Here is a 10,604-nt window from a genome sequence, read left to right as displayed (position 1 = left end):
TATTACATTAGAGCAGATTGACTCAGTCGTGGCTCCGCGCCTCAGGCTCAGGCGTCAGCTCCGTGCGGTTAGGAGCGGCTCAGAAAACCCACAATTAAACGCGTCATTATTTTGGTCATTGTATAGAATAGTAAAAAGACTGTTTTAACTAAGAAATAATGATGATGCAGAAAAAAAAAAAAAAAAAACCCCAGCAGGTAAAAACTGACAAGTGTTTCCCCTGGTTTGGCACGGAGAAAAAAGAAAGAAAGAAAAAGAAACTTCTTAAGGGGTATTTGGTCTCGCTTTAACTATTGTATTTACTCTTCAGCAGGTGGTGGGACGTGGCTATTTGCCCGAATATTCAACAAAAACTGCTCCAGAAAGCCTATTTAAATGTGACTTAAATTGCACAAACAATTCAGTTCTTCCCCATTAAAATTTAGTGAGCGAAAAAGGTAAAGAAAAACAGCCAACTTTCAATTTGTTCGATGCCCAAAAATCCTGAAACTATCTTGTGAAAAATCCATTCCAAATGATTTGAGGTGAGCAGAATGGCTTGCATATTGCTTGTTTCATATTTGTAGATATTTTTTTTAATAACTTGCAATCGAATGATTGAATCTTTTAGAATCTTTTTGTTAAGTGAAAAAAACAACAATTTAAGGAAAATTCCAATGATTTTCCTGATTTTTTTTTCTTTAAAATAAAAGTTTGTTGAAACAGAGCCATCAGTCAGCAAAGCCAGAGGGTCAAACGGGGATTCAGTAAATGAGTCTTCCTTTTCTTTTAAGAGACATGAAAGCATTTTTACACCACGTCTCCCCAAAATAGTTAGTGTTTGACAGTTTAGCAATTAGATAAGGTTACACACACATAAACACACACTGTCCCAGAGGCAGGCTGATGGANATATACAGCACATGATTCAGGGTCGAAACGTGGAATTACGACGCATTCAGGCCCCTCAGGTGTGCGTGATCACGGAAACACATAATTCTGAAATTGTTCCCTAATGCACATGGGTTGATGCGAGAGTCCAGATGAGTCCAATCTGAGGGTTTTATTGGTTCTTAATGCGCTCCGACTCTGCGCCTCTCGGTAGGAAAAGAGCATTTCCATATTCAAAGTGCGACGGAGGAGGATTAGGTTGGAGCCTTTTGGCCCGGAGGCCTCAACTCTTGATTATTTCAAAAGAAAAAAAGCATGTTGTGTGTTTGTTTTCATTTTGTTTGCTTTAAGTGTTAGGAAAATCGAGGTTCTGCACATTTAATTCCCCTGAAAGTTGTTTATATAAGGATAGCAGTACAAAAAAAAAAAATGCATATAATTTGCTTCTTATACAACAATATGGGGTACAGCTCAGATTTACTTCACAGCAGAAACATTGATTAAAGTTTAAACAGGCCACAGAGAGCTGGACTTTACATGTCTGAACGGGGATTTTAATATTTGTAGCAGTTTAAATGTTCATGATCGGGTCATATGTGTGAGTGAAAGCCGGTTCTCAAACATTTCTCTTGGTAAAACCAAAGTCAAATAATAAAAAAAATCAGCAGTTTAGGTTTTATGAAGAATTTACCTGAAAATAAATAACTTAGATTTTAATGATGTGACACTTTCAAGCTGCCAGGCTTTTCCTATTTCTGTGGTACTTGTACTTTTTATAGTTTCTACCTCAAAATCATGGGGGGGGGGGTAGGCACATATAAAAAAAAATAAATAAATAACTGATCAGATGCTTCTGCAAGCTTAAGGTTCAGGATTTCTTTTCAAATTCCACAAGAACCAAGAAAAACGTTCTCTCTCCCAGGGCTGCAAGAAAAAGAACAAGACCATTTTGTTTTCTCCTTTTTTCTCCCGACCCTGCTCTGAGCGTTCTTGCAGCTTGTTCTCAACGCGCCGCCTGCGCGGGACGTCGACGTTCCCGCCACGACGCCACTCAAGTTTCCCGCCCCGCCCAGAACCAGCTTTGTTCTCTTGGTTGTACGTAACAAGCTTTACACTCTGACCAGTGTTTCTGTATCAATGTGGAATTCGAGAGTGCTGTCAGGGAGTGAAAGACGGAGTGTGTGGTTACCATGGTGACCCTAACGAGCCAATGGCAGCAGCTTTAACATTTTGTTTGCTCTTGGTTCTTTTTACATTTCTTATACAGTTTAAGCATCAAAACAAGGACGTTTTGTCAACTTAAGTTGTTACAAACGCAGGTTAAGGTTAGGTGTGGATCAGTCGTTTATCAATCAGCTTATTTGTGTGTTTCCAAAATATATATTTATCAGAAACGTCTTTTCTTCCATTACCCCAGAGGAAGGAAACCAGTGTGATTTAATGTGTTAATCTGCAGTGACAGATGAGGTATGTGTGTGCGTGTTGGTCGACTTACCGCTGGTGTCCTGGCCCTTACACCCCTGCTCGTGCTGCGGGGTCCCCGAGTCGGAGAGCGACAGCGCCGGGCTGCGGGCCTCGCTGTCCGTCAGCAGGTTAAAATCCATAACCAGGCTCTGCACACACACACAGAGAGAGGAAGAGAAACAGGCATCAGACAGGCAACCCTGAAAACTAACTTTTTATCCATTAAACAAATCGTACAAATCAAGCTATCTGTTCAAATCAAAGTATCTGTTCTGCGTCGTCACCGTCGGGTCTCACCCCTGCAGGATTATTGTGGCAGATCTGGATTAGGTCGGGAGTCCGCTCAACACCTGGATAGTCCCAGTTTTCTGTTGTTGCTGGGCATGTCTCACACTCCTTCCCGAATCCTGTCTCTGTTCTCACACTCTTGTCCGGTTTGGGTTAAATTCACTCTCAGATTATCTCCACATAAGTAATAACACAGGTATGTCCATCGCTGCAAAAACCTGCTAATGGTCCTTTTTTTTACCCCCCCCAAAAAAAGGGAAGGAAACTGCATTCTTTTTGGTGATGCAGAATTTGGAAAAAAAAAGAGATTTAAAAGAAGTTGACAATAGCTGAATTCAGTCTGGATGTGGTAACGGTTTGTGTACGATTGTTTGTATTTGTCATCACATGCTTGTTTCTATTCTCTCCCCAGTCTTTCCATTGGCCCCCGTGTGGAGGCCAATCCTTTTTAGAGGAGGCTGACACAAGCTGCTATAACAAGACCTGTCCCGGATCGCCTCTATTTTGGTGGTGGTGGTAGGGGGGGGGGACACGAGGAGCCCAACAAAGGCCCCTCGCTGGGACACTTTCAGGCCAAAGTCGGTTAATGTCGACGTGTTGGCTTCTCAATAGCTCCCGGTTGACCTCCCCCACCCACCCACTTGGAGTAGTTAACACCTCAACGATCTGGAAAGGGAGGAGGGCGCAAATGTGCCCGAGCCGGGTGATGTTTAGGAATGATTTATGGCTTTGATGCAAATCAAATCAAGTCAAATTTCTTTTGCCTGGCCGGAGGCGGGATCCAGGCAGAAACAACAACGTGCGCCGATAACCTCATCGTAAAACTTCAGCTGCGAGGTGCAACGAACAGGGATCGGAGATTAGAAGGAAGACGGCGTCTTAAGCAAACACAGCTCTGCGTTTTCCTGTGACATCCTCTGGCAGAAGTCGTGTCCTTCCTGAAGGTATGAACGGACCCGGTTGATGATCTACTCGGCTCTGTGGTTACGACCTTTGAAAGACAGAAGCAGCAGGATGACACACCCACCCACACACACTCCACATTCATCCTAAATGTGCTTCCCTGCAGTGTTCATCACCGTGGCAGCCCTTTGTATTCCGGTCACATGTGCCTTTTGATGCCGCACACACACACACACACTTGGAGCAACAAGAGCAGCACACTGCCTGTCTGACGTCACTGAACCTGAACCAAAGCAATTATCGCACCGTCTGAAGGTGTCGGAACCAGATCCTCCGAACATCAATAAACCCTCTGCTCTTCCAATAATCCCTGATGTGCAATAAACCAATCAGTAACGTGTATCAGTAGGGAAAAAAAATAATAATAATTGACTAAACAGAATTCTGCTTGTTTGACCATAAATAAACTTGAGTTGAGGATTGTCAGTAATTTGGTTTTGTTTGGACATCAAATAAAGGGCAAATGAATTAGATCAACACGTATCGAACCCAAGCTTCATTACTTCAAACCGCCGCTGCTGCTCCCGAGCTGCGCTCCACGCGCTCCGTGCAGGCTCCGACTCGCACGGGATCCGACTGTAACGTAACAAATATGTGTAATTGTTGACCTCAGGGTCGTTAGTGAAGACAGACGAAACAAAAAGGATCGTTGGCCTCGGTTCAGAAGGCCCGACTACAAAGTCAACTGCAGACCTTTTTATACATGTTAATCATTCTACACAGAGAAGACCTTTATGCTGAAATATATGTATTTAAAACCATAATACAATTAAATTCCCTTTGAAGAAGGGACGGTGGCTACACATCAAAATCCCCGACATCTGCTTTCTTTTAAATATTTCATTTTCCTCTCCTTCAACTGATAAAATAGATCTGCCTGTTGTCACCCAGCTCAATATGCAGCATGTTAAACGGGCACCGAGTCAGAATGTCACAACAACATCATTCGTTTCATGGAATTTGTCTGGTCCAACGAAATGCAACACGCGTCACGTCACAAATGTTTGAGCACACTGGAAGGGACTGAAGTTTTGATACGGCAGAAAGGACTAAAATCAGCTTCACGCCAAAGTTGTTTCAAACACACAATCCGCTGAGCAGTTCCCGTGAAAACATTTGTGCTGGTTTCGAACTTGACTGGCTCCAGGTTGACGGAGTTTAAACTCTTAGCTCCGTATCTGTTCCTCTAACACAAAGGCGACAATATTTTCCTTTTTTTTTAGAAGACCATTTCTTACTAAGTTAAGGAAAAATCTCACTGGGCTGCAACTGTTAGGTGACCAGCTGGAGACAGAAACTGCAGGAAAATCCCAACAAGCGGCACATTTGCGCAAAATGTTTGGGCCAATTTTGGGAGTTTTGGCAGAAGCATGAGTCTGCAAAACCCGATTAGGGCTCCGGACACTCACGACTACTTTGCAACTATATCAAGATTAAATTTGTCCTGGGACAAATTTTCAAGCGCGCTCAAAATTTACAGCGACACAAAGGGACTCTCACACGAAACAGAGCGGTTTGAAACATTTTAAAGTCTCCCTCGCAAACACTGTTTTGATTTCGTCGCCAACAGTCGTAGCCCAGTGAGACGCCACCTTTAGGAGGATTGAAAGGCCACACTCAGAGTTCGAACAATATAACATATAACGTATATCATCATATCATCTGCAAACAGTCGGAATAAACGGCATGCTCTGTTTCCTTAGTATGGCAACATGCAGCGAACATTTGTACAATTTTAAATGGACGTCTTTAAAACTTTTGACATGCTTGTAGCATAGCTCTTGGTCGAAATACAGTGATATTTCCTAAGGATGTTAGCTAAATTTAGACGTTTTCAGTTTTAAAAAATTGAACATTTAGGGTAATTTTAAACAGCACTCTAAATTGTTACAAAGTTACAAAGTTTAGTCCTGTTTTAGCTCTGTTCAAAAGCAGGCAAATAACTTTTTTTATGACTTTTAGTAAAATTCCTAAACAAAATTTTCTGTTAATTTACTCTCAGGTTTTGTTTTTGTTTGATGACATAAAGCAGCGATTCCCAAAGCTTAGGGCTCCCCATGGGTCACAAAACATCAAATTTGGGGGCTTGAGATGATTTTCAAGACAAAATAACGACATTTAAAGATGATTGGTAATTACTTTTATTGTCATTATCGGTATGGGAAATAAAGCGTGTTGTTTAGAGTCAATAAAAATACTATAATTAATTAATAATTAATAATATAATAATTAATAATTAAAAATACTATAATACTATAATTGTTTTTTTTTTAATCTTTATAATTGTGTGTTATTGGTCCTAACTGAAACATTTGCATACTTTCAAGACAGATAGTTGGGGTCACGGGTTTCTGCTGCTGTCATTTTAAGGGGTGGAAGCTGAAAAGTTTGGGTACCACTGACATGAAGGAGCAGACTGAGATGACGACTTGCATATTTCGAATAAAGGCTTAGCTTCCTGATCATCTGGGAGTCGGATCGACACTCTTCCATGCACCGCACTTCTCTCTAACCCGGCCCAACCTTTTAGAGCGCCACACATTCGTATGATCGCGAGCGACACTTGCCCCAAGACTCTGCAGACAAACACTTGCATCTGTTTTGTGTTGAGCGTCCGTGAGAAGGATCGCCTGCACTTCACAAAAGATTAGAAGCGGGAAAATTGGTATTCGGCTGTCGGCCGGAGGCTATCGCTGCATCCATGGGAAAGAAAAAAAAGAGAGAGAGAGAGAAAAAAAAGAGATGCAAGAGTGGAGGATAAGGTCAATCCTCCCAGTGGAAAGATTACCTCAGTAAGCACACTGCCTCTGCGCTGAGGTTAGCCAGTAATCGGCCTCTGATATGGATTTGTGGGTTAAAGTTGACTCGTGGGGCACAAAGATCAGTTTTCTGCTTCTTTGTGACAAATATTACTGCTGAGAATGACTCGGTGGAGTCAACAAATGACTTGGAGAGGCCCCTGTTCATAGGCTGCCATGAATATTACAGGCACACAAACAACTCTTAACTCTCTCGAAGCCCTCAAAAGCGAGAGATGAAGAGAGGCAGAGAAGCCCTTGTAACTTCGGGTCAATTTGACCCAAAAGGCCAACGGGAGGGTTAAAGGTCCACATCGATCTGCTGATTGTTTGGGCTTCTGTTTCCTTCAGGCTGAGGTTTTCCTTCAGAGGCTCAACGCAGGAGCGTTTCAGATGTTGACCGACTCAAGAAGCAACTCTTTCACTGAGGGGAATCCCAAATGTCGATGGGGTCAGTTCAGTCCAGGTTTGCCAGATGAGAGGACAGCTGCCCTCCTTTGTGAGCTCATATTGAGTATCATATTGAGGTTTTTTTTTTTTTTCCAGACGGAAATAATAATATGAGCCAGTACATGAGGCACTTCATCCACCTGTGGCAGTGATGGATGAGCGGACAGCCTGCTGATGAGAGGTTCAGAGGGTTCCAATGCAGGAGGAGAACAAGGTGTCAGTAAGCCACCACCCCTCCTAATCGAACTGCAAACACATGCACCCACCTGGGGGGTCTGCCGTATTCAATTTCCAAAAATCCCCCCAAGCCTCCTCCTTCTCCTTCTCTTTCTCCTTCTTGGCCCCGGAAGGGCCAACATGCTCTCGCCGAGCTAACGAGCTGACAGTGTCACACTCGCAGGGTCCTGGCTATTTCCTGGAGCGCTTTGGGGCCTCTGCAAAAACTCCAAACAGCACAATGTGTTGACAATATATCTTGTCCCTCTATTTGTACAGGCCAAACGTCAAGGATATGTCCAACGAACGTCAGCTTGATTTAGATTTCTGCAAAACACCCTTGTGCATTTCAAAAATATTTACCTGGCAACCAGACCTGAAAATTTTCCCCCCAACAGAGATGATTTCAAGACCCCTCAACCATCACTGTGGCCACTGAAAGGTTACCGGTGGCCCCTGGAGCTGCAGGTGACAGGTGAAGGGATTTTATTATCAGATTAAAGCTACAATAAATGTCCCACTACCTGCTGCAACCTCTTGCCGCACTAAAAAAACTGCAGGTTAAAAACAACTCAACTTGTAACTCAGTGCTAGGCCAACCCTGGGTATGTTTAACTCAACATACCAGGTTAAAGGTTCCACCCAAAACTTGGATTAAACTGACTAATTTGTTGATTTGCAGGTACTAGCTAATAAGTTGAGTCAAAAAGAAAAACCCAAGTCTTTTTAGATAGGCCTAATTTAATTAAAACTAAGGTTTGTGCTAGCTAGCTGTTGCTAACCGCTATTAGCAACAGCTTTGCTATTTCAGGAACTCAGACTCAGTCTAGAACAAACTACATTTTTTAACAAAGACAACAAGGTTTAATATCTTCTTAAAGTTCTTTTCACCGGTTTTATTCATGACATTGTAAAGCAGAGAACCGGTCAGATTCAGTTCGGTCAACTTCCGGTTTAAAATGTCCGACGACCCAACCACGGGTGAAACTTTTTGCACCAGGCATTTTTGTTCCCAGCAGTTTTTAATCTACATCTGCTGCGCGGGCCTCTGCGAGGAGCTTCATTTAAATACCGGTTATGATAATAATAAAAAATAAATAATAACGCGCCTCCTAAAATCCGCTCTTTTTTTTTCTCCAGGAGATCCATCTGGCGTGGAGATGGTGCCGCGCGCGCACGCACCACGTCCCCCCCTCCTCTTCCTCCTCTTCCTCCTCCTCCTTCCCCCCGGAATTATTCATAAACGCGTCGAGAATTAATTCCCGGGATTAAAGAGTTGATTAAGATGTGTGTCACTTTGCTGTCTGAGAACTTATTAAGGGCCTTCCTGGAAGAGGCGGCAGATGGAATTTGGGTCCAATGTTTGGAGATGTTAATTTTCCCGCTGCGCTCCGGCGCCCATTTGCATATGATTGAGGCCGCGGCGGGTCCTGGCGCACAATCACCGCAAATAATTGGCTGCTCGGGCCGGGAGAAGCCCTCCGCAGTGATTAACACATCCACAACTTATTATAGCTGATCAAATGAAGAAGAAGAAGGGGGGTAAAAGGAAAAAAAAAAAATCACCGCTTTCATTAGACAGAGACTGGAAATACTTTTAGAATTTGTGGAAAAGCGCTTTCCACTTGGTTTTATATCTAAAAGACAAGGCGCCTTTTTTTAGTTATTCATATTTATTTTATTTTATTTTATTTGCAATAATTCTGATTTCTATTAACGGTTCTCTTTGCGCGCTGCATCAAAAATAAATAAATATGTTTTGCGCAAACCGTATCCAAATTACGCACCAAACCCCTTTAAATATAATGAAAACATACAAATAAAATTATTCTAAGTAGATTATTTTATTTGGTCTGTTTTAATCCTCCCTGTCGTTGTGGGATTCATTTGAAACTTTGTAGAATTTACGAGTGATTTAAAAAAAATTGTAAATCTGAGCTCATATTTGTGTAAAACAAAAAATGCCTGTTTTTTTTTAATTTAATCTATTTTTTATTTTTAATCCTGCGCGGCCTCCCAGTTTGAGCAGCAGCGGCCTGCAGATGCACGGCTGAGTGAAAACCAGTAAAAAACAAAACAAAACAAACAAAAACACATTTTCATTTACACCCCGAGGCCTAACGTGGATCTGAATTAAACAAATATTATTTCCATTTGTCCGGAATCGAGGATAGATGCAAAAGAAGCTATAAAAAGAGGAAGGTCAGCGCAAGGACCCGGATGTTCCTTAGACCTAATCCCGACCGAAACATATTTAAATGCCTTGTTGTTTTGGTTTTTTTTAACCGTCTTTCATCCTTTTTCCCCTCCATCAGCAGTGATAAAAATTAGATTTTCTTTTAATGAGAAAATATTATTATTTTTTAACTTAACCCCCTTGTTGCTTAAACAGGAAGCTCTTTCATCCCATTAACTCCGCTTTTCAGTCATATGGAAACAATTTTATTAGATTCGTTTTAGCTCCTTTTTTTAACTTTATTTTCTTTGACTCAGTGAAACATTATTTTAAAATAATAATGATAATAATAATAAAAATCTGCTGACAAAAACAAACACGAGCAACAGAAACAAAATACAGCAGAATAAATAAATTAAATATGGGACCTTGTTTGATTTTAGATTATTATTATTATTATTATTATTATTATTATTATTATTATTATTATTATTTCTGAAATACTGAAAGTTTTATTTTTTTCCCCATCTTGGTCACATCAGGTCATCTGCAACCAGATGTTATTTCAAGTAAAGCACAAGTTGAGCTATTTGCCCGTGTGTGTGTGTGTGTGTGTGTGTTTTCAACAGTGTCATGTAGCTTTCATCGCCTGCCGCCTAACAATATCCTCCACACTCCAACAGATTTTTGACCTCTCCTTTGCTTTATCTCTTTTTCTACAACATCATAGTTTTTTTGTTTGTTTATGTTTTTGTTTTGTGTTTGTTTGTTTTTGCCAGGAACCACAATCTGTTCCTGACACCGATCCTGGTCAGAATAGTTCTGTCCAGTGTGAATGAAGAACAGCTTTTTTTTTTGGAAGGGTAGGAGGTGGTAAATAGAAACTCTGTTTACACACTTTACACACTGTGCCAACCACCAAACAGGCCTCACTCAGACAGACAGACAGACAGACAGAAAGAAAACAGGCCAACTGGACATTTGATAAATATATATGTAAGACCAAAACACAAAATATGTATATTCTAGAATTTAAAATCCATATAGTGCATGGATCTAACATTTATATATACACACACACATATATATATTGCACCTTTTGCTGAGTCTCCATCTTCATCTTAACCTTGCCTTTTTTTTTTCTTTTTTTCTAATCCAGCTTTTACACACTTACGAACACAAACAAAAGAAGTCAAATTAAAGAGGCTGAAGAGCGCTGAAATACACCTACATGGAGTCCTGGTCTGGTTACTTTAATCCGTGGAAAGGGCAGAGAGCTTCGCTGAGCGCAGATGGGTGTCCTGGCCCCGGGTCGGCTGATGACACAGGCGGAAAAAAAGTTCCCAGTTCGGCCTCCCCCACCCCCCCACCCACCCCCC

General features: G+C 41.5%; 1 protein-coding gene across 4 annotated transcripts in view; it reads right to left on the bottom strand.

Annotated features, from left to right (window-relative positions):
- The window catches only part of pitx3 (paired-like homeodomain 3), a 22,823-nt gene extending 12,246 nt beyond the window's left edge, over positions 1 to 10,577 (bottom strand). For 2 of the 4 annotated variants that reach the window (XM_037973681.1, XM_017421740.3), the window contains exons 1-2: positions 10,457 to 10,577; positions 2,366 to 2,483 (exon numbers count right to left, since the gene is read on the bottom strand). In XM_037973681.1, the coding sequence (XP_037829609.1) occupies positions 2,366 to 2,474 (109 nt within the window). In that variant the 5' untranslated portion in view covers positions 2,475 to 2,483; positions 10,457 to 10,577. Of the gene's footprint in view, positions 1 to 2,365; positions 2,484 to 2,631; positions 3,212 to 10,456 lie in introns of those variants that run through there. The other 2 variants (XM_037973682.1, XM_017421739.3) reach the window with 2 other exon arrangements.
- Positions 10,578 to 10,604: the final 27 nt, after the last annotated feature.

This window comes from Kryptolebias marmoratus, linkage group LG22 (genome assembly GCF_001649575.2).
Source record: "Kryptolebias marmoratus isolate JLee-2015 linkage group LG22, ASM164957v2, whole genome shotgun sequence".
NCBI lineage: Eukaryota > Metazoa > Chordata > Actinopteri > Cyprinodontiformes > Rivulidae > Kryptolebias > Kryptolebias marmoratus.
The sequence above is the reverse complement of the archived record's forward strand: the minus strand, read 5'-3'. Positions and strand labels throughout refer to the sequence as shown.